Source organism: Hippocampus comes, unplaced genomic scaffold (genome assembly GCF_001891065.2).
Source record: "Hippocampus comes isolate QL1 unplaced genomic scaffold, H_comes_QL1_v1.1 scaffold117, whole genome shotgun sequence".
NCBI classification, from domain to species: Eukaryota; Metazoa; Chordata; class Actinopteri; order Syngnathiformes; family Syngnathidae; genus Hippocampus; species Hippocampus comes.
The window spans coordinates 381,796-407,845 of record NW_017805225.1 but is presented as its reverse complement, the minus strand read 5'-3'; the positions used below and the strand labels follow the sequence as shown (position 1 = coordinate 407,845).

The following is a 26,050-nucleotide window of genomic DNA, read 5'->3' as shown; positions in this document are numbered from 1 at the left end:
ACACAAAAATGAGGCTAAAACAGTTTGACCTTGGAAACAGACGATTAAGTGAGTTTTACTTTGGACCTGATTTTATAGCTTTTTTAAAATTAAATCAATAAATAAACAGAGCTAGCTTTAGCTAGCAGTCCATAAACAGGAACCCCCCAAAAAGAGGTTGGTGTTTATCCACCAAAAACCCCACAAATACAGGACAGAGAGCTAGCTAGCTAGCTAGCTAGCTAGATATATAGTGGCCATGAACTCATTTCAACTGACTTCAACATAAGCAGTAGTTAGGCAAATATTGAACAATAAATTGGATTGGCGGCATTAAATCAGGATGCACAAACTGTTCAACTCTTGACCATCTATTTAATTATATTATTACTCTGTGTTTTCATAACATACAATAATACCGAGTTACTCATTAAAAAAATACAAATCCGTACATTACAATGGAGAATGATGCTTTGTGATATGAACAAATGAAATGCATATCGGGAGACACCACTGTATTTTGCACCTCCACATCTTGAATTCAATCGAAATAATACCCACCACCTCCCCTAAAAACACCTTCAAGAGATTATATTAGGAGCCACCATGGCTTCTTGCATTTTAACCCCCCCCCACACACACACACACACACACACACACACGCACACGCACACGCACTTGGGAATGAGCAAGTAACAGGTTGGCAGAGTGATTAACAGTCGTTCATCCGTGGTCGAGTGTGCCCCCGACTTACTGAGATTGCCGCAGCCTCTTATTCACCCTCATCGTACGAACCAACACGGTGGCTCAACTTGGAGCGCACTTGGCGGCCTCTTATTGCCAAACCTCTTTCGCTCTCGGCAATTATGTCTGCGTGCGTGTGTGTATGTCCCGGTTGAAAAGTGTGTTTGTCTCTCTCCCCCTCTCTTGTTCGCAGTGGCAGCTTGCAAAGCACTCCTCTCACCTCACTCAAACCTGATTATTAATTATAGCCTGTCTGTTTTTGGCCAAACGCTGTTGCCAAGGAGACAGACACAACATCATTCATTAAGCAGCGCCATCGCAGGAAACAAAAAGTTCCTCCAGATGTGCCTCAGTGAACATTTTCACGGACATCGCCTGGAGTTCAAGTGTTCTTGCTTAGGTCACGTGCTTGCTATCACAAGAAAAATAAGGCAACGCATTAAAACGAACCCCGACATCTGGCTACAGAAGCGATCCAAGCGAGGGCATCGGAAAGTCACTCATGCCTGAGTTGCACGGAGGCACTCAGCGCTGATCAGCCTGGAGCGGCGCCTGCAGCAAGGCTCTCTTGAAAGGACCTTCTTTGTGCTTGCTTGTGTGTGTGTGTGCGCGCGTGTGTGTGTGTGTGGACCACGAAGACACTTGTGATCAGATGACGAAGATATTATCCAAGCAGTCGAAAGTATAGCTCATAATGTTTGCATAGATGTGTGCTGTGAAATATTACCATTGGCCATACGCGGTGTACCCAACATACTGGGTGCATTATAATTCATCATTATGATGTATATCGCTACTCCCAATTTTCTGTCCGATTAGTCAAACAGAGAAGAAGATTCCTAACAACAACAACAAACTGAAAGAAGTGACAGCATACCTCAGTTTTTCAGAATTTGTTGAGGTTTTTGCCTCATGGTGAGCTCCTGAAAATCCCGAATATGAATAATAAGCACTCTGCTACAAACAAAGAAGGCGCACAATTAATAAAGACACTTGTAAACACAATCGGATGGCCTTCCAATATCCATTGGTAGTCAAATAGTTTGAATTTAAGCAGAAGAAAATTCTGATGTAAATTTGAAAAAGACACATAAAAAAATATCGGGATTTGACTTGAAGATGATGCTCATTACAGTACAGTATATAAAAGATTCCCTGGACAAAAAATACAAAACAAAACAAAACAAAAGAAATCCTTAAGCGTGACAACACGTGACAGTGCTGCCATCTAGTGGTTAGCTCTCCTATCGCACGTTCTCGACCCTCTTTTTTTAAGATACAGCCTGCCATCGCATAGGACACGAGCTTTTAGGAAAGAAGAACACGAACACAATAAATGGCTTTTCTTGTGTTAGGACTGTACACTTTCTGGTGAGAAACCATTTAATCATCTATTTTTATTCATAATTCCTAGACATTCCCAAAATAGACACAGACAAAAAAACGATGTATCACACATGATGTGGACGAGATACGATTGCCTGTGATGAGACGCCCGGCCAGCAGGTGGTTTCATGTGTTCATGAAACTCCGAGAAATGATCCCTCTCTCAAAGCAACTGACTCAAGTGGTTCGATGCCTCTCGAAGCTTCATCTCACCATCGCAAGTGACGATCGTAGGTGAGGTTTCGGAATGTAGAACAACCAGTAAATCAAGAGCATCGCCTTTGGTCTCCTCTGATTCTCATTCCAACCGCTTCACACTCAGCATGAGTTCAAGATCGCGCCTTGATGAATCTGACACAATATCACATCATCGGCAAAGACGAAGACGTCGCCAAACAGGAACTGTCAGTGCCTCGGCTGTGCAGATAAATTCCGTCTGTCAAGAGACTCGGCGGCAAGGGCAACCCGAGTGGAGTCCAACCCTCACTGGAAGCTAATCCCGCCTGCTACCAGCAATGTCGATCAAACTCTTACACCGGTCCTAGAGTGCCCCGACAAACAGTATAAAGTCAGACTATCATATGGACAACCCCGAGGCTCGCTCTCGTTCTCCAAGTCAGTGTAGACTAGCTGGACAAACTCCCATGCGGGCTTCAGCAACCTCCTGTGGATGCAGAGCTGGTCCACTCTTTTGTGGCCAGGACAAAAAAAAAAAAAACATCCAGGATAGACTGATTTGTAATTTGATGAGAAGCACAGACATAGGCCATTCTGACCCCCTCTCCGTTTACACACGACACGGACCAAGCAACAAACGAAACACAAATTGTCACACAGAGAGCAGACCGATCGCAGAGTCCTGCGCACATCTGTGGAAGCCAAACCAGAACTCAAACCAATATTATTTCAGAAGTGTGTATGACGCTGGTCGCCCCGGGCACGAGTCAGAACCGCAGCAGGTTGGTGAGCCCTGCTCTCGAGGCTGCCTCTCAGAGATGTCATCGGCAAATCTGAAGGCTTCTCATACCACTCATGCATGTACACAGATCAGATCCAGATCAAATGTTCTCTTTTCTTTGAGAGAATAGAAAGATCATATATGCGAGCGCACTGCATGATGGTGTGGAATTATCGGCGGATGGCTCACAGCGTTTTTGAAATGCATCACATTTCAAAAGTGTCAGGCGAAGTTAAAACACAGACAAGTTTTGTCAGTGTTGAACACAAACGTTTATTGGCTTTGCCTCTTTCACTTCAGACCACATGTCTGTTGACTTTTTATGTCCAATTCTGTGAATCGTTGATGCTCGAAAGAACAAGCAGATGCACTGTAAAACGTTTTGTCCTTTGCGGAGAGTTTTTCGACATGCCGGAATATAATTTGAGCCGACAGCTGAAATGAACCGTTGGGTAACACGCTCAGTCTCGCTGGTTCTCCCCTTCATGCGAATATCAAAGTCCTTTTTTCTTACACCTTACATTTCCTTAGGTCGTTGGTCCTTGATTTGAGGTAGCTATGGTAGTAAAAATGACAGAAGAGTGCGGTGAGGCTGAGAGCGTAGGCAAACACAATCAAGTTCAAGGCGTCAGGGTAGTTACAGTCGGCGAACAAGTTGTAAACGGTGTGAATGGTTACCACCAAAAACTGAAGCTGTGAATAGAGAGAGAAAACAGGCGTGAGATCACAACAAAAGTCAAATGGGATTCTTATCAATACACACTATCTATCTATCTATCTATCTATCTATCTATCTAGCAAGCTAGCTAGCAAGCTAGCTAGCGAGCTAGCTAGCGAGCTAGCTAGCGAGCTAGCTAACAACAGCAACAGCAGTCAGTATTCTAAAGGGCAACAGATGGTCCCGGAGTCAGTGGAGGAGCTGAGCTCCAACTGTGACTACCAGAACAATGAACAACTGCTCGGGAGTTCGACACACACCGAGCTTCATGACAAACTGTTCTCCTCCTGACCACAAAGACACTTGCTTTGCATAGGGGCTGATAAAGGGATGCCTCCCTGAGTGAAAAATAGCTACTTGGGATGAGTGACCATGTTTCCTGTGTGCAGACAACATCAATCATCCTAAACGATTGCATCTGATGTTGATTCAAGGAGCAAGTAGTGTTCCCTTGCTTTTCGCGATTCCTGCACAATGTAAAATGCTGTGCTTTCCGCTACGTCTAGGTTGTGATCCGGCTATTGTACCATAACAACTATTAGCAGGTTAGCATTGGAGCTATTTTCTTTCATAACCCTACCTGGCCACAGCACATAAAGTTAAATCCTTAATGATCTGTTTTTGTGTTTTCACGATGCGACCTTGCGATATGTGAGCGGACCGACTGAAAGCGTCACTCGAAATGTAACACTTTTTTTTTGATGAGGCCAAAGTTCAAAATAGAGTTTACTCAGTTTACTGATTGAGGCCATTTCCTCCAGTTAATTTAGTAGCCTGCCACTGTGACGGCACAATAATTAAAAACAAAAAAACATAGTCGAGATCATAATGTTATAAAAGCAGACGGCGGAACGCACACAAGGACATGAATACGAACCAGCTGAAGGATGGTGAGGTAGCTTTTCCACCAAAGATATTTGGTCATACTCGGCCCAAACGCCGCAAGACCATAGTAGAAATACATCACCACATGAATCAGGGAGTTGACCAGGCCACTCATGAACGCTTTGGACACACATACGACACAAGGAGTACACACTTGTGTCCTCTTAAAGTGATGTCAGCTTTGCGTGTCTGTGTGCAGGCACTCACATTGGCCACCCGGCGTGTACTTTAAGCCCAGCCAGCAGTTCAAGATCATGGTGCTGTGGTGGTAAACATGGAGGAAGGTCAACTGGCTGTTCTTTTTCCTCAGGATGAAAAACATCTGATTGACGCAAATAGACAACATCGGTTTGCATGAATCGACAAAAGGTTACCTTCATTTAATTGTGGTCAAAACATGCCGGAACCGGAAACGATCATCTGACCGTCATACTTACCGTGTCGCAGAACTCGATGTATTTGGAGAAGTAAAAGAGCCAGCACACGCTGGCCATCTGCACAAGGTCAGACACGTTTGAGTTCATGAGGATTAGTCCGTTGTCAATTTGTTGAACGATAAATTAGCAAGACCGTTTCAAAGCCTTCATCTGATGACATGGGAAAGTGGTGTGGTACGTAGGGGGAGAGTATTACCCTCAAGGCCAGCGGACTGTTGCTGTAGTCGACGGGCTGGCACAGCAGACTATAATTCGCCATCCAGGAAGAGACCGTAAACTGCAAAGACAGAATTTGCCCTTCAGTTACCGACACTAACATCAAAGTTTCCTGACCGGCACAAATCCGGAGCAGTCTAAATCTACGCAGAGGCACGTTAAACCGGGTGCTGGTAATTTCCAAGATGTGCACAAGGCGGCGGCGTATTGAAAGGATGGTTTGCGCCATTGTGGACCTCATTCACCGGCAATCAAACTGGCTGCCCTCATCTTTTTGAATGTGACACACTCGCATCTAGCTTGGAGCCAAGTCTGTCCGGAATCTAGCTACTCTAACCCAATTGTTTTTAGTCTTACAGCAAAAATAAAGGAGGTGAGTTCACGCTTTCAAATACTTTAGGGAGGGGAGAGCATTTGTTGTCCCGATCTTTTGCGCCACAACGGCCTACATTTGCATCTTCATTGAGGATCAAGAATACAGAGAGAGGCGGTGTCACGTATTTAGTACCTCATAGAACATGTAGGCGGACAGGCAGACCATCGTGAAATTGTAAGCTATCAAGACAAGTTTGAGGTTGACGGCCTCCTTCTTTGCCATCAGCTTTGGCCCGGCCCAAACGATGAACAGGTAGCACAGAATTATCCAGCAGACAGGTACAGGGGAGTACACCAGGGGCCAGTTTTCGATCCTCTTATCTAGACAGAGAAAAAGGCCAACATTTCCAAACAACATGTTTTGTGATAAAACGTAACTGCAGTGAAAGCATACCTCCATTGTCCAGAATTTCCTGGTAAGATATCGAGGCTCTTTGCCAAATGGTGAGCTCCTGAAAACCCTGAATTTGAAGAGAAACCACGTTGACATGATGTGACAAAACAAGCAAGCAATTCACAAGAAGAAATGAACGAGGAAACAATAAATATTTAGCATAAAACGTCCCAGGCAACACACAATATGGTTTAGGATCATCTCTCGCATGCTCTTTTCTCTCGGCTTGTGTTATATTTGGTGAAATCTGGACTATACCCCCTAAACTGGTCGAGAGTCTATTGGTCAATTTAGTTGATTGTTAACCTTCACATTGGCAGCCATAAAATGTTGTAAAATACCTGTCCCTAATCTTACACTGCATCATAGATCAAGCACAAATTGAAAAATGAATTAATGACAATAAAACATAAGGTGACAGTTTAGGAAAAGTAGGAGAGCATCCTCACGCAACCTGCGACGGTTAAGACGGAGGCCAAATGTGTAGCCTGGCTACCCAAAGTCATCGCTGGAGAGTTTTCAATGCAGCACGCATACACCTGACTATATCCTGAGCTGCCATCAAATCTATATTTCATTCATTTTGAGGCTTTTACTATTTCGAGTGAAGCAAGAGGAACCTACCTCCATTCAGGTGGCGACTGCTGTGTGTTTTTTTTTTCCTCTTCAGGTCCAGCGGCAGTCAAACTCATGTTCCATTTCCAATATCTGCATCCGTACTGTGAGAATCCAACTTCTCATTGAAGCATTTCCTGTTTTGCAACAATAATCTTGACACATTGCCTCCTAGCGACAGGTCGAGCTCGCCGGCTTTCAACTGTTCCGATTGAAGGTGGAGAGACGGTTGATGGTTCACTACTTTCTTCCGGTTTTAAAATAACTTTGGTTCCTCATTGAAATGTAAACAAATATATATTATGATCATTTGATCCACACTTCACAGGCCATACTAAAGATCATTGTCCTAAAATATTCTATATATGTTTTAAATAGTGCACCAAACCTGACATACTTGTGACAATGCAAAGTGCATTTATGGGGAAGGCGTGGAAATGTCTTTTCACATAAAAGACACCAAATTAGAAATAGCATGCGATCCAGTGCACGCAGCAATAATGTTGAATGGAAGTCTGCAATACTGGATACTTTTTACAATGACACCGCCAGTGCTAATTTACTTTTTAAACATACTTGGTCAATCAAAATGACTCGGAATCTGAATGTCACTCATTGCTGATCCAAAATGAAGAATTTGTAATCAATCAGACTGTTCTATCGATTCATCAATCAATCTATCTATCAATCTTGCACAAGCCTTTCAACAAAGTCCGTGAGGTACATCAAATGCTACTTGTGAAGTAGGTGGAAAAACTTGATATGAGTAAGCAAACCGCCCATACAGGAATGTACCGCCCATTGTCGTACATGCCAGATTCATCACATCACAATGAGGTCTTAAAGACTCACTTTTTAAATTACAACGGTTAGAATCTGCCTTTCGTTGAAAGGCGGATGTAACAGATCAAAACCCAGAGTGCAAAAAGTCTCTTGGAGCTCTACCCTGAATCTAACAGGATGTCCGCCATTTTTATCTGACGTCCTTGAGAGCCGCAGTCCTGCTTATTTTCGAGCTTTCAGCTCATCAGCCAGCTCTGTAAAAACCTGATAAAGATCCTGATCATTTGAATCCGATGTGTTGGAAGGGGCAGTTTCTAAAACAAGCAGGACTGCGGCTCTCTCGGCCCAGAGTTGCCTCCCCCCGTCCTACAGGGTTAGCCAGTTATACCTGATATTTTCTCGAAAGAGTGTTAAGGCTTTCAGGATGTTGAAACCCGACATTTGTGATGTATCGTGTACCGCTACTGCCGTTGTGACACACTGTTGGACAAGAAAGCAACGTTGTTTTTGCAGGTCTATTAGTGCACACAATCAGTCCTGGCAACTCCCCCCCCAAAACACACACACACACACACACACACACACACACACACACACACACACATTTTCCATTTTCAAATATTTCCAATTCCAAAAATGTCAGTACCAGAAATTGGCCTGGGCTGTGTGGGGTCCTTCTGCTCACAGCTCTAGTTTTAAGTGTATTTTATTTCCTTTGTTGTACGTATTTTCAATTAAATAAAGCGAATCATTTATTATTGATTTTGTTAAAAATGAATGGTTAAAGTGTTGCTTTGATATTCACGCGTGCGGTCACTCGTGTGCGCCATTTTGTTTTCCTGTTCGTAATGCATTATGGTCTATTTGAACCTGACGCGTGACCCTTGATGCTCACTACTTTTCCAAGTACGTTGTGGGTAATTTTGAGTGCATTAAATTTTTTTCTCTCGGACATTCGGACACCCCTGCAAAATGGAGTGACCCCTTAATCGTGAGTGGAAAGAGTGTGGACATTCGGAAATATGATTCACATGACGTCAGTACAGCTGGCATTATTATTATGATGATGATGATGATGAAGGCTGACCAATAAAACTTGACGCCATAAGTCACGCTTATCTCCGTCCATTTAAAACACGATTAAGCAAGCACATATTCTAATCAAAAACAAATCTTTAGATCTATAAACACAAATATTCACCGTATTGTCACTTTCAACCGTGCCAAATTTCTTTAAACTATTTATTTTGTCGTCTGTGAATCTGTTTTAGAATCGTCTCGTTATGCATTATTAAGTCACCGTCTAATAAGCCATTATCCATTTCCGTATTCCTTCAAAGTAAAACTTCCGATAACAGAAAGTCAAAAAGAAAGGTCCGAGCTTGCAAAAATTTAGTCAATAAACCCACATTCCTTTTCAAGCCTCGTAAAAATGATAACCCTTTCCTCTGGTCTCCCAGGTTCCATTAAGAATTTGTATTGCAACCCCAATGAAACTAATTACATTTAAAGGAGTAAGGACACCAAAAACATCCAAACTGGGTGTGCGTGTGTTGTGAATTTACATGTCAGCATTACTTTGTAGATAATTACTAATTGATGTAGCACATGGCAAGGAAACAAAAAACAGAGTGAGTTGTGCTCAGCCTCAATGCTCTGCATTCTCTGGTTCTGTCTTGGAAACAGTAGCTGTCATTCCAAAGCGTCTCTCCTCACACATCCATCTCCAGCTTCCTGTAGCCAGGTTCCAGACTGTAGACTTCATAAACAGGAGCACACGAAGAGCAACGGAAGCAATTGTTTCCACATACTGGGAGAAGATGCGAGCAGAGGCAGCACGATATGTCTAATGCTTCACATCCGCCGAGCGGATACAATTTCCCTGACATCAACCCAACCAAAACAAATGTGGACTAAACTATTTTACTAATTATCATTGACAGTATGAAGGCTGCGGTTGGAGGGCTGAAAGTGACTGTGATGCTAATGAAGATGACTGAGGCTTCCAGTTGTATTGTGGTCCTGCTGAGGATGTGACCGATTCTGGTGGCCGTGAGGAAGATGATGATGATGATGGTGGTCTGTGTGTATTGTTTTCGGAGTCGTTACTGTCATTTCAGCGTGCTCTGTGTTCGCTTGATTTTTGGGTGAGGCTGTGGTGTGGTTGACGTCAGATGGCAGTGTGTCATTCTTTGTGACGATGTCATTCACTGTTGTAAAATTAGCCTGGGGAAGATGAGAAGAAAAAAAATATATGAGAAACAGCCCCAAGTATGGTGTAGTGGAATTCCACATTGGATCTCATTACATTTAGCACTGCTTACTCTGGCAGGTGAGGGTACATTATCAGCTTATTTTGAAGGGGAAGTTCTGCTTATCTGTTTGAGGGTCTTTGGATCGGTGTATATTTGATCGGTGTATATATGACCAGGCCGCCCTTACTTGAATTTGTTTTTTTTAATATGCGCAGTACCCCAACATATCACCACTTTATGTTCCATTCGAATTGTTTCTTTGATTGTATTGGAACTGTGTTGGATGGTATTAGATCACATTAGGTTTCAAAAGTGAACAAAAGGTTGCAGCCGGCTGATTGAACGTCGCCATGACAATGACGTAGTACGGGAGGCATCTCAAACCTTTTTGTTTCAATGTTTTCAAGATTTCAATGTATATGGCGTGTGAGTGCATCCCATTTGTGTTTATGCGATTACTCACAGAGCAGTTGCAGATGTTTTTATAATTGGTGGCTCTGATGGCAGCCTCGACATAAGGGTAGTGCAGGAAGCTGTATGGAAGCACTATATGGAATGTGAGGAGACCACACCTGAACAGGACAGGAAAAGATAGAATGACCTTTGACATTTAGTGTTGGGAAATGCAAACATTGCCAAGAAATATTTCACGTTATTTTTTTTAATCTGAAGTATGTGTTCCAGGGAAAGAGTGTCTTACTTCTGAAGAGGAGGCTGAGTTACCTGTCATAGATTAGGAAGTCATCTTTGTCACCCTCCAGCGCCTCCCACACGTCATTTTGAAAAGGAGTCTGCTGGTAAACTGGAACATCAGCGGGTGCTTTTCTTTTCAGCTCCCAGTACATTGCTCTGGACAGAGAGTCTCGCTCATTAATTATCATGAAGGAAACCTCGGTCAGGTTGCTGCGGTTCAGCTTGTCACGCAGGCCTTGGATTCTAAAGATGGACACAGAATCAGAGGGTCATTTTCAGATCATCCTGAAATTTCACCCAAAAGCTGAAGATCCCCAAATTTTTGTCACTATAGTCTGTGTTCCGTGTTGCTGGTTAGCCCGGAAGTTTTGAGATGCGGTTCACAAGTGTTGTGCTTTCAAAGTAAATGAATATTGAATCTTAACGGTTTTTCTTACCTTGAGGCCTGAGTGAGACAAAACTGTCAGCTGGCCTTCAGCAGCGCCACCACCACCAAGCTTCCTCGCAAGGCCTGCATGGGCGCCTCTCCTTTGATATCCCAGTAGGGGGCAGGTTTACAGATCCTGGTGCCTGCGTCCTCCCGCTCGACCAAGAGACTGGCCTGGGAGGCCAACAGCAAACCTGGCAAGGCCGCACATGTCCACAGCAACAGGTGAGAGGACATGGTCCTCTCTGGCTGTTGAAGCAGACGCTCCTGAAAAAGGGCATTCGGTCATGTCACTTTGTCTTACTCATTTGCAGCACATTGCGGGGAATACTGGATGTGTACTTCACTGTAAAATTAATTATCATCACCCATCTATAACAAGAGCTGAAATTATACATTTGGTTGATAGACTGCGATGGACAGCAACATGATTTAATCATTTGGACAGTTCGATAATCAAAAGAAAATATCATTACTGCTCATCAACGTTATAAAAAAAGTAGGACTGGCATCTCTCTCACTCTCTCTCTCTATATATAAAATGTTCAAGTCCGACCAAAACAGCTCACCTCTGTGGTATCCTTGCTGTCCTTTTGACCTAAAGAGATCCTTACACCTCTGCTGTTTTTGAAGCTTCTGGGCTGGACTCTTGCCCCAAATCAAACAAAGAGGAGGAGTAAAACACTGTCCACACACAACGTAACACGTTTGTAACACAAGTGTTTTGGATTTATCAAGTCCAAGGTCCAAGCCACTTTCTGAACTCTCACACAAGTTTCAAAATCGCCTCTACAGTAAAACCTAAACAGAACAAATTCTTGCTCTGAACTTTAGCTGTACGATGGATGGCTTACTTCCCTCACAGAAATTGTTGTAGTTCTTACATCATTCGCCTGATTTAGATGTGGCGATCTTCAAATTAAATCTTGTTGGTTTCATTTCAAATTCGACGTAGTGGTGCCTTGTCAGCACTATCTGCATTTAATTTACTGGGAGGTTTTTTTCATTTTCCAAACCCTCGTTTATTAAATTAAGGTGTTCTTGTGTGCCATGTGTTGTTATTGAGCATAGTTTTCGGTGCTACACTGAAGCATTAAAAATTGCATTTCTTGTACTGTTTTCTGTATGCAAAAAAAAAAAAAAAAAAATGGAAGCATACAAATGTACATAGAAGTATCATAACATTTTACCCATATAGAAAACGCGTAAACATGCTCCATGCGTATGTTATATGCAGGCTTTGTTGCAGCGTTTTTCTTGCTGCCTGACAAAAAAAAAAAACCATTATGTAATAATTTCTGGATTATAGGGGTCGATAAAGTGAATTCCATTGGACTAGATACAATTCCCTTGGAACAAACATTTTGTGAGGGTTCTTTCGGTTTTCTACGCAAGTCGTGACACGAAACGTAGGTTGTGTTTGGTCTGCTAGTCATCACATGGCTCAGTCTGTTGCATGTTCAAATGACAAACCTCAGTTTCCTCTTTTGCATAAACCTGGGATGCTCTTGTCATCTCAGTAAAGGGCACCCTCGATTCAATGGTGCTAAAAAAAAAAAAAAATGTAAATGGTGTCAAATCATTTTTTTTAAAGCCTTTGCTGGATCTCTCATCTGCTTAATGAGTCACACAAAGAGCACAGATCAGGACAAGACACCAAGAAGGTCTTCCTCATCGTTGTCGCCAACATCCTCCGTTGGGCTATTGCAGGCGCCCACGAGTCCCAAGCCCAACTCTGCCAGTTCCTCACAGCTCATGTCAGTTGTGACCATGATCTTGGTTTCCAGGCGGTTACATAGAGTCCGGTAGGAGGGCAACGGATAGCCCAGCTCCCTCAGGTACTCGTAGCCTTTGGTGCCCACTGCGCTTCGAATCTTTCTGGCCTTCAGGATAGTCTCCGGAGACCAGACGGCTCGGCGAGAGCGTTTGGTGAGAGACAGAGCACGGATCTGGTCCTCATACAAAAAGTTCTGGAGTCCCTTCTCAATACGGTCCAGCCTGTAGAGACGTTTCTTCATCTCCTCTGCCTGACACACACAAAGCAACAGGTGATAATGTTGTTAAAAAAAAAGAGGATGTTTTGTCGCCGTCATTAGTAGTCCTCTGTTTTTTTGGATCATTAAACAATAATTTCAAAAAAGAACCCTCAAAGATGTTTGGAAGGGCACATTTTTGTCAGATGTGAAATCAATAAGTGGGCTACAATTATGGATCATCATTTACATCACAAAGACCTGCTTATTTGCCGTTGTTTAGCAGTTTTTCACCTCCTTTTGTAGTCTGACGGTGTGCTGCATCTCTTTCTCCAGCTGTTTTTTGAGGAGGTGACATTGAGTGCAGGACTGCTGGCCCGCAGCTGTCCTATCTCCATCCTCCTCTTCCAGGCCGAGCAGGGGAGTGCGTCTAGCATAGCCATGGTCACCAACGTTGGGCTCCTTCTCCACTACAGACAGAACGTAACAATTATACAAACAAGCATACTCCCTGATTCTGCTGGTCACGTGGATATAAACTATCGGAAATATCCTCCCAGTAAAGAAAAGCTGGAACATATTAATGATCTGTTTGTGATGCCAAGACAGTGTACAGTGCTGTTCAAAATAATAGCAGTGCAATGTGACTAACCAGAATATCCCTGGTTTTTAGTATATTTTTTTATTGTTACATGCCAGACAAGTTACCAGTAGGTGCAGTAGATTCTCAGAAAACAAACAAGACCCAGCATTCATAATAGGCACGCTCCGAAGGCTGTGCAATTGGGCAAATACTTCAAAGGGGTGTGTTAAAAAAATAGCAGTGTCTGCTATTGACTGTACAAACTCAAAACTATTTTGTATTTCCAAAAAAAAGGTAGGATTTAGCAATCCTAGTATTTAGTTGCATGACCACCGTTTTTTACAACTGCTTCACAACTGTGTGGCACAGAGTCAACCAACTTGTTGCACCTTTCTAATGTAAGGTAGCGTTGCATTTACCTAGCTCATGTTTCAAGGGAAGCATAATGAATGGAGTGGTAACTGCAGGGTAAGGAGGGTCTCCAGCGCTGAAGAGAGTTGGGATGGCATTGGGCTTCAATTTCTTTCCACCAGCCGGAGACTTTGCCAACTCCTCAAACTGACTCTGCTCAAAATGGTCCTACAATATTAAGAGGAGTATACAGAAATCACATCGATAATATTTATTACAAAACAAAAGACGCCACAATAGTGAATGAAAAAGATCAAGTGTAATTTTTTTTTAAAAAAAAGGTCGGCACACATCATCAGGAAACATAGATGGGAAAGATGACCCTCGTCAGATTACAAAACAAAACTTTTTTTTTATTTTTAATCACGACCCCTTAATAATATTAAGTACGATTACCGGCTATATCTCTGACTATATCACAATCTGTTTTGTTTGTTTTTCCGCCAAGATATTGACAGATACTGTACTTACTTGACAAAGTCTCGAGTGTGGAGTTGGTTCAAAGTCGCGTCGGCAATTCACAACCCATTTCTTCTTTCTGACAGGGTCTTTTGGAAATCTGTATAGCTGTTTCCCTATGCTGGTTGAATTGGAACAATTAGGAGCCGAACATCCACCCATTGCGCACGGAAAATACACGAGCGTCAAAATTATTAATATTTATTTGTTTATTTTATGCTGACAGCCAAGCTCCGTAGAGGTAATCATTACTTTGTGGAAATCAAACTGCACATTTTCATCGTAAAAAAAAACGTTAATTGTCAAATGTGATCTCACTCACATAACGAGGATGCTCAGAAAATTATATGGAATGTATTAAACCTAAAATATAAAACATTCGTATCCAACTAAATGTTTCTGACTTTATTTGAGCCAAAATGGCGACCTCCGTTTAGCTAGTTGGGTATGTGACGTAATTTATGCGTCTGCATCAACCGCCTGAGATAAAACAAAAACAATGGAAAAAGCGCATCGAAATAAGAGGTCTCCAGGATGAAATACAGCATGGTAAATACTGCAGGTTGCATTGTGATGTAAAATAAATCAGATTGACATACTAGATAATATTTAGGAATTAGCATGTCCCGGTAAAACAGGCGTATGGTCAACTCCCTACGCGTACGACACCAAGGACCGGTGGAGCACGTTGTGGATGTGTTTACCTGCCGATTTCTACTCTCAGTCGGCACTCATTCAGTAGTTCTTCTACCTGCGTAAACAGTTCTTATATCAATATGAATACATTACATGAAATATATAATCAGAAAGCATTTTAGAATGAAAGCAATTGATGATTTACTCATTTGCCGCATGTAACGACACAATTGACGCACCGCGTCGTTCCTTTTCGCTTTCCGTTACTAAAATCATCTTACACTGTTTAGAAAGTCAAAATGACGTCCTCATTTGTCGTTCCTGTAATTGATGTCCAGAATGGCAATTTCAAAGAACTTTGGCCTGCTATGGTGGTGGCGATCAAAACATCTTCCTTCGTTGCTGTAGATACGGTACGTGAAAGATTACTACAGTAGTGCATCATCTGAATTAAGATGGATGCATTGAGTTACGTGGGTAGCAGGATTAAAAGATTCAATAAATGACCCCTAGTTCTTGCAAATTATTGTCCTAGGAGCTGAGTGGCCTGGGAAATAGAACATCATTGCTTGCACAGTGAGTAAAAATCTTCTGACTTTACAACTTTCATCTGAAATCTAGGATAAGCTTATTTTTGTAGCCTTCTTTCAATATCTTGTCTTGAATATTGTGGTACAGGTCTATAGAAGACAGGTATAAAGCCATTTGTCATGCAGCCCGCTCTCGCTCCATCCTCTCCTTGGGAATTGCTTGCTACAAGAAGTTCAGTAACAAGGTGCAACAAATGACATATTTTCCAATGACTTTGAATTTGTGACATACGTTTGTTTAACAGTGCAGCTCTGTAGTTATGTTGAAACATTAAAATTTGCCCTCCTTACTTTTTCATCCAGGCCGCAGACACGTACCTCGTCCAGGTGTACAACCTCACTTTACTATGTTCAGAGGAGTACATCATTGAGCCTCAATCAGTGCAGTTCCTTGTACAACACGGGTTTGACTTCAACAAGCAGTATGCAAAAGGGATACCTTATCACAGGGGTAATAATAAGGTATGTAATGATCTTATTTGAGTTCGTTGAATTTTCGTGCCATAAACTCTACTCACCTTTCACCTTACTGTCATTCAACGGCATGCTGTGGAACGAAGCGTATCCTTTGAAATTGTGTTGAAGCTTGCTGTCATGACATCCTGTCACCATTATTTGGGAAAATAATGTTTTTTGTTTTTGTTTTTGTTTTTGTTTTTTTTGCCTCAAAACTGCCATTGGGACTTAATATACAATTACATGTCAAATGCAAGTAATTGTTCGGCCCTAGTTTTGATGTTTCCTTTCTTTCTCTGTTTTGCAAGGGCGGCTCAGACAACCAGGGTGTTAATATTCGGGCTTTATTTACTGAGCTACTACGTGCAAGAAAACCTTTGGTGCTCCACAATGGCCTCATTGATATCGCTTTTCTCTACCAGGTAGGACGTTTGCGTTCACGGCTTCATCCATTCTTGTTTTTTGAGGATTCTTTTTTCAGGTTGTAATGACCAACGGGTTTTTTTCTTCTTTTTTTATTATTTTTTTATTTTTTTTACAATCAACAATCTTTTTTCTTCTTCTAGAATTTCTATGCACATCTACCAGATCGTTTAGTCACCTTCACAGCCGACCTATCGGAGATGTTTCCTGCAGGCATCTTCGACACTAAATATGTGACAGAATTTGATCTTCGATTCAGTGCCTCATATCTGGAGTACGCCTATAAGAAATGGTGGGAATTTTTTGACTGTACCTTTATGCCAAACAAACATCTTGCTCTGAGAAAGTAAAAACAAGGATGAAAAAAATGTTCTCCTCATTTGACTGCTTTGCCCGTGTTTCTCTGCTCCTTCTAGTAAGTTGGATAACAGTCGAAATGAGGACTCCGGTGGGACTGGACGTCATGTCTATCTTGAGTTCTGTCAGTATGCTGGCGCCATGTCCCGCTATGTGGACCACAGAATCTGTCCGGCTGGGCCCCCCATTTCAGAGCAAGCTGACATCTGCAGGTCCTTCTCGGTTAGTTTCACCGAAACTTTGATCATGTTTATTTTCGTCCAAGTGAATACTGAAGCTCTGGGAATAATTTTTGATTTGAAGAAAAAGAAATGGGAATCAAAACAGCCTGGCCAACGTTGCATCTCCATCAGCCGAACGATGCAAGCCTTCACTTTGCACTCAGAGTGTATGGGGTGTTGCCACAAGAAATCACGAGTGGCAGAGGCACATTTTTTTGGTTGTTAGCAGTTCAATGTACAGCATACCCAAAATGTTTTCACACGGCTTACATTTTTCCACATTTTGTCTTGCAGCTTCATTCCAAAATGGAATATATTCATGTTTTCTACACACATCACCCATAATTACAATGCGAAAAAAGATATTTAATTTTGGCAAATTCATTGAAAAGTCAACAGAAGTAATCACGTGTCCATAAATATTCACAGCCTTTGCCACAGAGCTCAAACGTAATCTCAGGTGCATCATGCTTCCATTTCCACTGATCATACTTGAGAGGTTCGTACAAATTAATGGAATTTTCTGCAGGCATCATTTCCCCATTTTGCGGCAACTTTAGTTTGCTCGGGTTTTTATTAAATGTTTTGCTGTCAGTAAATTCATCTTTTACACGTCATCAGCTATCCCATCCTAAACTTTTCTCTATTGGTTTGCCTGGCAGGCGTTCGGCTGGTGTTCCAATGGCACCAAGTGTCCTTTGTCCCACGACACTGACCTTATCATTCTCCATGATGATAAATCTAAGGATGACAAGAAGAAAAAGCGGAAGCGTCAAAAGAAGAAAAAGGAAGGAGAGATAGAGGAAGATTCCTCCAATGTGGAAGGTGCCCCCCAAAACAAAATTCCCCATTTGGAATTGAATCCAGACGAGGGTCATCAAGGGCTGTCTGCCGGATGTCTGCAAAGTGCCAATTTGATAGGCAGCAATACAAACACCCAACTGCATGACGGGGAAAACATGAAAACAGAGAGTGAGGAGAAGGAATTGTGTGAGGACAACGTGGAGTCCACCAACACTGAAATGAGCGGAAAAAGTCAAAACAAGGCAGATCCGGGCACGCACCGAGCTGGCTTTGATGCATTCATGACAGGATACATATTTGCCTACTCATGCACCCTGGTGAAGAAGGACGAAGTGGATGTAAGCGGAGAGGAGCAGATGCGGCTTCCCACCTCCTTCAATAAGGTCTACCTCAGTGGCAAGGCAACACCACTCAACATCGTCAAGAGCACCTTCTCCAAGTCATCCAAAGCCCACGTGCAAAAGATGGAAATGATTTGGGGGGAAAAGCAGGAGAGGATGGACAATTAAAAACAATCAGACTTGTCAAAGGGCTTTGGAAAGCCAGTGTTATCTTTAGAGAGAGGAATGCTCATTGAACCATCATTCTCATGTTTTAATTGAACTTGTTTAAATTATTAATCTGAAACTACCTGTTTGATCATAAAGAAATTTACTTCCCTTGTATTTTTCCTAATTAAAAAAAGAAATCTGTCTCGGTCATTCTGTAGCAGTATTTTTTTTTCTGCACAGAGCAACACAATGTATCTCCACAAGGACAAGTAGCGTATTCATGTAAATAATTGTAAGCGATTGTGGCTGTAGTTTTCAGTGGTGAAGATGAGAGGTGTTGTTCCCTCCAGTACAGGAGGGGGCAGCATTATGTCGTCGGGGTTTACACAAGCTATCGTTTAAGAGGTCAAAAAGAAGAGCTCACTTCCGGCATGAGAGCGGCGCACAAAGCACATTGACAGTAGATTCCGTCTCAGTCGCTGAACCGCGTTGTTCTGCGTATGTACATTATGATACTCGGATGGCTTCATAAACTCCCGTGGATGTAACCGAGCTTCCAAGTCGCGTAAAGCCAACTTGTAGTGCTGCGAACAATAATGGCAAATGATGAAATGGACTACAATATTGTGTTTCCAGATGAAGCGACCAGCGGTGAGCACCGTTCATTGACACAAGCGCTGTATTACGCCATAGCGTTAGCCTAGCTTTCTTGCTAACTTTCTACGGAAAAGCGCAAATGTCAGTCTCCCATATTCGTGCCGAGTTCGCTTCATATTTACTTGGTTTGGACAGGCGACTCGCTACCATGCCGCGCTAATCATTTTCTCTTTTCCAGAGACACACTGGCAGGGAACAAAAGAGCCTGTTGTCATACTGTTGGGATGGGCGGGCTGCAGAGACAAACACCTCACCAAGTACAGCTCCATCTACAATGAACAGGTTCAAGGTTTAATTGCGATTCATTTTGGTCGTTTTAAAGCTCACTGATCTTCTTTTCTGATCCAGGGATGCGTCACTATCCGTTACACGGCCCCTCTCAAGACCGTGTTTATCTCCGAGTCATTTGGATACAAAGAACTGAGACGTACAGCCCTCAAGTTGCTGGAGATCCTCTTTGACTATGAGGTGGAGCATAGTCCCATTTTCTTCCACATATTCAGTAACGGTGGCTTCATGCTGTACAGATATATTGTCGAGCTTTTGCACAAGGACAAACAGTTCAGTTCCCTGTGTGTCATCGGGGCCCTTGTGGACAGCGCTCCTGGTAGCGGGAATGTCCGAGGGGCAGTGCGGGCCCTGGCCGCTACTTTGGGGCCGAAAATAAGTCCTGTTTTGAAGTACCTCCTGCTAGCGCTCTTTGCAGTGACTGTTTTCCTGCTGCGAATCGTGCTGTACCCCTTGACCAAATATGTGCACAAGAACCACTATGACGCGGTGCAAGAGAGGCCGCCCGCCTGGCCTCATTTCTTCCTCTACTCTCGAGCTGATCAAGTGATCAGGCCAAGAGATGTCAGGCTCTTTGCAGACACCCTGAAGTTTAAAGGAGTTCCAGTGGACAGTTATGATTTTGTCTCCAGCGTCCATGTCAGCCATTTCCGGGAATATCCGGAGCAGTATACTTGCAAGTGCCGCAATTTCCTGATTGCCTGTATGAAGGACACAGATGGGACATTCATGAGAAAGAGACACCGGGTTCGGGATCAGTGAAGCATGTAAAACCCAAGTGGTGCTCTGGGAACTGAGATTCTAGCAAAATTCTCCAGGTATTTGACAGAGCATTGTGTGTGGTTTTTTTTTTTTTTTGCTTAATCAGAAATGTCCCATGGTTGAATTCATTTGTCTGTGGATTTGCAATCATTTTCTCAATTTTTTTTTTATTTAATAACACACTTAAAACAGGTAGTTGATTGACACTGGATAAATGGGACTAAAGATACTATAAATTGTATTTATTGTGTTTGACATGTGATGCCTTGTAGATCGGTTGTACTGTCGCAGTGATAAAACCTAATTGAAATTGATATTAGAGCATACGCCACTAGTATTTAATCGTTGAGATGTATTTGTGAATTCCTTTTTGTTTATTTACCATCAGAACCTTAACACAGAACGCGCCGTTAAGTCAAAGGAGGAGTCAGAAAAGGACGCATTGACGCAGATTGTTGATGCCATGTCAAGAGATGACATTTGGGAAAATGAGTGGCTGGCATTTGTCTGCACCAAACCTGGCCTGGGTACTTAATGTGTCGTGTGGAGCCGCATCGAGGAAAGGAAGGAAGGAAGAGGGAAGGTTGCGTATCGGCACGGACAAATGAACATTGATCACCGGAGTGAACACCATTCTCTCATTCTACTGTTCACTTCCTCCAATGGTTCATTGACTTCACAGGTATTAAAAATAAGTGCAACTGTTTGGAATTTAAGTGCTACATGAGCCCCCTCTCCCCCTTTTCTTGAAGGTAACCCCTTCAACATGTAGCGATCCAGCGGCAGTGAAGTGATCCATTATTGACCCTTTATCAGGTAACTTTCCGGGGAAAGGTGAACGAACGTGCGGCCAAAGTCAGCCATTAGCCCACTCTTGACCTTACCCATCGGCCATCCTTGCAGTACTCCCTCCCTTCCTGAGGAGGGCAGCATTGACTCACACTTGACATCTTTCCAGAGCTCAACTAACGCACGGCCGTCAATGGCCGCGTCCTGGGCCTCAGCAAGGCTGTGCGGCATCAGTACCTCATATTCGAGACTTTTCATGTTTGCACCCCTTTGCGTAAGAATAGACGTGTGCTCTTGCTTCGTATTTGCTTCGTATACTGCACCTCAAAATTCCTAAAGGGTCTTTTACCACTGGTATTCAAAGAGGGCGCAAAAGATGGAGTTCGCGGTGGGTGGGTGGATAAAAAGACGAAGTGTAGTAAAAAAAAAAAAAAGAGGCCTTTATAGAGGAAATTACCCCACGAAGTTAATGAAGTCTCACAAGCTGATGAGGAGGAAATTGCTGCGATGCGAGGTCAGCGCTTTCTCCTTAGCCTTTAACTCTTACAGAAAATGGCTGCAGTCAAGAACCATACTTTTAGAGGACACAGAGCACTCTAGCACAGTCGTGTGATTGTGTGTGCGTGCGTGTGTGTGTGTGCGTGCGTGTGCACGGGCGCGCACACACACTAAAATTAATAGTATTAAGTGGTAGCACTCAGCAACACGGCTTCAATATTCTATATTCCAGTATTTTCCATTCTGACAATCGCATGCAATATACAGTACATTGGTTTTTTTATTTTTTTTTTAAACTAACTAATTTACAAGATTTTAACTTCAGGTTGCAATATACTATTAAAAAAATTAGATACATCACTGGGGTCAAGCCGAAACATAAGACACAATTTCAAAATGTCATAAAAAAAAAAAAAAAAAATCTATACTCTTGCATGCATGCACATGCATGGCAGGTTTAATGAACATTGTCTCTCAGTGTGTGATTGGGAGCGCGAATGGTTGCATGTCTACGTGTACCCTGCGATTAGCTGGCTACCGGTTCAGGGTGTTCCCTGCCTACTGCCCCATTTTCGGGGTCTCCTGAGGGTTCGGCTCGATGCCAGCGATATGTTAAATATAGTGACTGCATTAAAAACGGGCCTGTTCACGTTCCATTTAAGTCGATGGGCGATCCCGGCAAGGCTCGCAGAGCTTTCGAAAGATGCCATTCTGGCTTTTTAGTTTAATGTCACTCCCAATAAGACCGGCTTGTATTTATGCACATGCTGACATTTGAGATGCTGCTCTGTGAACCTTCCTTCTAGATCATTGGATCGGATGGCCACTATTTTATCTGACAGTTGCACACACTCGCGATCAAATAATATCAGATGGCAAAACTCTGATCTCTTCCCCTGTCTGGTTATTTGTAATACATTTCAACAAAGATTGACATTTTGATTTTAAATCTGACTTGCTATGACTTTATGGCCAAGGATAACAATAATGAAAAAAAAATCCCATCTCTAAATTACCTCTTCATTGTGCAAGTTCCTCTTTTTTGTGTCCTTTGAAAACATGGTTATCATACAATTGCTCTCAAAGTTATCTAATTGGGAAAGGCATCAGTCTGGAGAAGGTTACATATACAGTAGTAGAGTTTGTATATGCAGATCGGTCACGTTGTCAACCAGTGACGAAAACCGCCATGACAGCAAGACACTTTTGAATGTATTGTCTTTCCCTCTCACTATTCATAGTGAGAAATGTAATTTCACACTTGTAAATGGCAATTGCGTTAGAGTGAATAAAAGGTTTACCTCTAGAACAGATTTTTTTTTTTTAATATTTCGAATAGGAAAATTGAACAATTCAAACAAGATCAGTCAGTACCCGCAAACCATTTGAGAGGTTGCAGTGAACCAGTCAACTCTGGCACATGACAAGGGGGGGGGGTCATTCGACCCCTTGCCTTTGCCCTGAAAGGACTGAAAATCTCCGGGGTGACCTGAACTCGCCTTCCACCCGTCCTGTATATGCCTTCCCAGTCCTTCAGAAATGGAGTGCCTTTGAAAAGACGAGTGGCCCAAAATGGGAGTCATGGTGCCGATAGATTATTAGTCACGTTCCCCTCACCGCAGCCAAAATACCAAAGACGTGTGCTGTGAAATAGGATTTAGTCGCGGTGTGGCGTTTTCATTTCTTTTATTCTCAACATCTATTCGAAAGGTTTTTCTTTTGACTTATTTTTTTAATCTCAGCCGTCACTAAAATGTCGTCGGGGGGGGGGGAATCCACCGTATAATGTTAGAAAATGTAAATTTTTTTTCACGTCTCTATCATGTCTACTTTACATACGCATCCCTCCGTCCAAGCAACGCACGCTGGCTCACCCTCAGGTGCGCCACAGGGCTGGCTTTGTGATCAGGTGGAGTGGCCATCATTTGACAAGTAACTCCAGTAAACCCCTAATGAGCAAAGTATTTCACAGAAGTCAAGTTTAAGACAGCATGATGGGGGGGGGGTGTGGACACCCACTGAAGAGAAGCTTTTGCTTCACGAGCACACACCACACACACACACACACACACGTCAATAGGTCGAAATCCAGAAGACCAAAGTCTTCCCGCCTTTGAGTAACTTGAAAAGGTCTCCTGGTGTTTTGGATTGAAGAAAGAAGAGAGAATTGATGTGTGCGGCCTGAGAAAGGGACTCGGTTTTTGGAACCAGCCAGGGAGGTGTCCCCGCAATCTACCCTGGTCTATCTCATCTCCTCAGCCCTCTACTTAAGAGCAAAAGAGGGAAGCGAGGCGATGGAATGTTAGATAAAGAGAGAGCGAAAAGGCAGGGAGGCAGGGAGAGAGAGAGCAAGATGGAGAGTATGAGGAGCAGCCCTCAGCATGTGTGCAGCAGGCTGCCTCTCGCAGCCCATTCAAAGCCAGCGTGCGCACGTGTGTATGTGTGTGCGTGTGTGTGTGTGTGTGTGGGTGTGTGTGTTCCTTCACAGATGTCCTTGAAAAGAACCCCCTCGGCTGTGCGGATCCCTGCTGCCACTAGAGAACATTTGACAAGCAGCAGGCTCTTGTTAGAGCGCTGTCAAATTAGAGGTGTGCATGCGTGTGTTGAGTAAATGTCTGCGCCAGTGTGTGTGTGTGTGTGTGTGTGTGTGTGTGTGTGTGTGTGTGTGTGTGTTTAGGCTGAGCACTGAACACTGTCAAATTAAAAGTACCAAACAAAATGTGCATGTCACATACCCAGACCAGTGCATGCCGCTGGTGGGAAGCGTCACGCTTCTTTGTCTCTTTGCTTGTAGGTGGATGTTTGTGAACGCATGCGTTACAGGCATCATTTCAAGAAAAATGTTATTTATTTATTTGTTTTTTTACAATCCTCTTTCATGTCTTTGCCAAACAAAAATATGGCAGAAGAACACACACACTCACACACAAACACGCACTATCCAACAACCTGTCAGGGGATTGCTTGACTGGAATTTTAAGGTCAAAACGCTATTGAAGCATTTTATAACCATGTCATGTAGAGCTAATTTCTTAATTTGAGATCGTTGAAATAGTAGCGCAGCGGATTTTAAGAACGATTCCATTCAGGACGCTGCATGCACGAGCATGTGTGTGTGAATCAAACATGTCAACTTGTGGCAGGCCGCAAATGGCCCCCGGGCCATCATTTGGACACCACTGGTACAGTACTACGATACAGAAAACGTCACTGTATAGATTTTGTAGGGCAACCAAGATTTTGTACGGTGTTTTGTCCAGAGTGTATTTGTGTCACAGAATCGCTACACGACGGAGGCTAATGCTACTTTCCCTTCATTAAGAATAAAATGTTATGATTTATGAAGTTGCCAGCTGACTAATATCTTTCGAAGTTTTTTTTTTTCCCCTCCCTTATCTTGTGGCTGGGAGGCCGATTCATCTTCAAGAGTGATGAGGGGCGTTTGCTCCCTATACAAAACGCATTAAAGCTAAATGAGGAGTCTATTACTCAAATCTGGTGGATAATCCGTTAGCTAAAGACCGCCGGCCGCTAACTAAGCAGATTAAGACATGTCATTGCGACCGCCACCGGCTCGACAACGGTACACGACTTACGTTCCCGGACGCAAACGTGCACGCGCACGAAGGTTGGGCCTTCGAGCATCCCTGCACGCGCGCGCATTTTTTGTCGGGTTCGTTCATCCCAAAGTTGCGCGTGCGCACTCCGACATAGGTAATGCGCTCCTTCCGCACCCCGCCACTTATCTACATACGCTGTCTCCTTGCCAGTGCACTTCATAGAATTAATTCTCGACACACCACCCACTCCTTATTTGCTGTTTCCTGTGTGTGTGCGCGCGAACGCGTGCCTGTTTGTGTGTGTGAGAGAGAAAGAGGGATGCGCAGGGGACTCATGAAGAGGCCATGTTTGTATGAACGTGGGCAATTCATCATGCCTTGATTAACACACAAGCTCACCCTCCCTCTTGTTCTCGCTGTGCTTTCGGTCGCGTGGTGATAATTACAAATTATTTATTCCTACTGGTTAATTGGCTCATATTTATTTTTTTTTCACACCGAGACATTTTTAACAAAGGCCCCAAACACCACTGTTATAAAAGTCACATGTTGCTACGTAAATACATTTCCTTTACATTACATCACCTTATCCACAGTAAATGGTTAGAAATGTATATATAAATAAAAATCTGACATGGTGAGATCAGGAACACGTTTGGTTTCATGTGCGTTAAGCGCGTGGCTATTTGTATGCCGTTCCCAGCGTTACAATATCTGTGACGATCAGTCATGCAGCATGCAAACTAATCACAATATTGACATTTTGCACCGACTCTAATGTTATCATCGGAAACACTTTTGACTGCGCCAGCTGGTGCCTCCACTGTGAACTAATGCAACAAAGGAAAAGCTTGGGGGCGGGTGGGGGGGAATAAACCTCGAGGTCGAAACAGAATCATGCACCGCAGCTGCCTCACTCAAGCTAATGGACCTACACGGACCTCCGGTTTAATCCCGCTCCCACCACTAGAACCAGGGGACCACACATGAGGAAGGAAGCCTTTTCTCTCAGAGGGGGAGAAAAAAATAAAAAACGGGGGAGAATATTCCGTCCCTGAAGGAAGCCTTTTCTCTCAGAGGGGGAGAAAAAAAAAAAAACGGGGTAGAATATTCTGTCCGGAACAACGTGACTGTCAAATATAAATTCCTTTCCAACTTGTCAGTACTTTGCTAGATTATTTATTTACCCCTGAGGTGCGATTGTGAACCCGAATGGTTGTTTTGGCT

At 43.1% G+C, this 26,050-nt stretch overlaps 5 protein-coding genes and 1 long non-coding RNA gene across 6 annotated transcripts; 3 read left to right on the top strand and 3 right to left on the bottom strand.

The window, feature by feature from the left end:
- Window position 1: 1 nt before the first annotated feature.
- LOC109515529 (uncharacterized) lies at window positions 2-4,587 on the top strand. Its single transcript, XR_002168201.1, has 2 exons — window positions 2-232; window positions 4,499-4,587. It is a non-coding gene; the product is annotated as an uncharacterized LOC109515529 (long non-coding RNA).
- On the bottom strand, window positions 3,316-6,893 carry elovl8a (ELOVL fatty acid elongase 8a). Its single transcript, XM_019869374.1, has 8 exons — window positions 6,717-6,893; window positions 6,093-6,159; window positions 5,832-6,019; window positions 5,304-5,384; window positions 5,108-5,164; window positions 4,878-4,992; window positions 4,663-4,790; window positions 3,316-3,760 (listed from the first exon to the last, which is right to left on the bottom strand). The coding sequence occupies exons 1-8, from the start codon at window positions 6,720-6,722 to the stop codon at window positions 3,578-3,580; spliced, it is 825 nt and encodes a 274-aa protein (XP_019724933.1). The 5' UTR covers window positions 6,723-6,893; the 3' UTR covers window positions 3,316-3,577.
- Window positions 6,894-8,713: 1,820 nt separating this feature from the next.
- On the bottom strand, window positions 8,714-11,822 carry selenop2 (selenoprotein P2). The gene is made up of 5 exons (XM_019869359.1): window positions 11,435-11,822; window positions 10,876-11,132; window positions 10,469-10,681; window positions 10,209-10,317; window positions 8,714-9,716 (listed from the first exon to the last, which is right to left on the bottom strand). The coding sequence occupies exons 2-5, from the start codon at window positions 11,100-11,102 to the stop codon at window positions 9,474-9,476; spliced, it is 792 nt and encodes a 263-aa protein (XP_019724918.1). The 5' UTR covers window positions 11,103-11,132; window positions 11,435-11,822; the 3' UTR covers window positions 8,714-9,473.
- Window positions 11,823-11,979: 157 nt separating this feature from the next.
- On the bottom strand, window positions 11,980-14,854 carry LOC109515512 (THAP domain-containing protein 1). Its single transcript, XM_019869357.1, has 4 exons — window positions 14,304-14,854; window positions 13,841-14,000; window positions 13,133-13,308; window positions 11,980-12,892 (listed from the first exon to the last, which is right to left on the bottom strand). The coding sequence occupies exons 1-4, from the start codon at window positions 14,451-14,453 to the stop codon at window positions 12,509-12,511; spliced, it is 870 nt and encodes a 289-aa protein (XP_019724916.1). The 5' UTR covers window positions 14,454-14,854; the 3' UTR covers window positions 11,980-12,508.
- Window positions 14,855-14,966: 112 nt separating this feature from the next.
- toe1 (target of EGR1, exonuclease) lies at window positions 14,967-18,384 on the top strand. The gene is made up of 8 exons (XM_019869356.1): window positions 14,967-15,340; window positions 15,463-15,503; window positions 15,606-15,702; window positions 15,821-15,979; window positions 16,282-16,395; window positions 16,540-16,688; window positions 16,813-16,975; window positions 17,637-18,384. Exons 1-8 carry the CDS (start codon window positions 15,227-15,229, stop codon window positions 18,285-18,287), a joined length of 1,488 nt encoding a protein of 495 aa, XP_019724915.1. The 5' UTR covers window positions 14,967-15,226; the 3' UTR covers window positions 18,288-18,384.
- A 302-nt stretch (window positions 18,385-18,686) lies between these two features.
- Window positions 18,687-20,682, top strand: tmem53 (transmembrane protein 53). Its single transcript, XM_019869358.1, has 3 exons — window positions 18,687-18,920; window positions 19,105-19,208; window positions 19,275-20,682. Exons 1-3 carry the CDS (start codon window positions 18,866-18,868, stop codon window positions 19,974-19,976), a joined length of 861 nt encoding a protein of 286 aa, XP_019724917.1. The 5' UTR covers window positions 18,687-18,865; the 3' UTR covers window positions 19,977-20,682.
- Window positions 20,683-26,050: the final 5,368 nt, after the last annotated feature.

Excerpts from the sequence above, each read along its gene's own strand:
- elovl8a (XM_019869374.1), bottom strand. Across the intron at positions 5,385-5,831 it reads CCGCCTACATGTTCTATGAG|TTTACGGTCTCTTCCTGGAT; the intron begins GTACTAAATACG and ends CTGTCTTTGCAG. Across the intron at positions 5,165-5,303 it reads ACAGTCCGCTGGCCTTGAGG|ATGGCCAGCGTGTGCTGGCT; the intron begins GTAATACTCTCC and ends GACCTTGTGCAG.
- LOC109515512 (XM_019869357.1), bottom strand. The coding sequence starts at position 14,453 with ATGGGTGGATGTTCGGCTCCTAATTGTTCCAATTCAACCAGCATAGGG. Across the intron at positions 13,309-13,840 it reads TCCCTTGAAACATGAGCTAG|TGGAGAAGGAGCCCAACGTT; the intron begins GTAAATGCAACG and ends TTCTGTCTGTAG. Across the intron at positions 12,893-13,132 it reads CCGTCAGACTACAAAAGGAG|GCAGAGGAGATGAAGAAACG; the intron begins GTGAAAAACTGC and ends TGTGTGTGTCAG.
- toe1 (XM_019869356.1), top strand. The coding sequence starts at position 15,227 with ATGACGTCCTCATTTGTCGTTCCTGTAATTGATGTCCAGAATGGCAAT. Across the intron at positions 15,980-16,281 it reads ATCACAGGGGTAATAATAAG|GGCGGCTCAGACAACCAGGG; the intron begins GTATGTAATGAT and ends CTGTTTTGCAAG. Across the intron at positions 16,976-17,636 it reads ACATCTGCAGGTCCTTCTCG|GCGTTCGGCTGGTGTTCCAA; the intron begins GTTAGTTTCACC and ends TTTGCCTGGCAG.
- tmem53 (XM_019869358.1), top strand. The coding sequence starts at position 18,866 with ATGGCAAATGATGAAATGGACTACAATATTGTGTTTCCAGATGAAGCG. Across the intron at positions 18,921-19,104 it reads TCCAGATGAAGCGACCAGCG|AGACACACTGGCAGGGAACA; the intron begins GTGAGCACCGTT and ends TCTCTTTTCCAG. Across the intron at positions 19,209-19,274 it reads GCTCCATCTACAATGAACAG|GGATGCGTCACTATCCGTTA; the intron begins GTTCAAGGTTTA and ends TTTCTGATCCAG.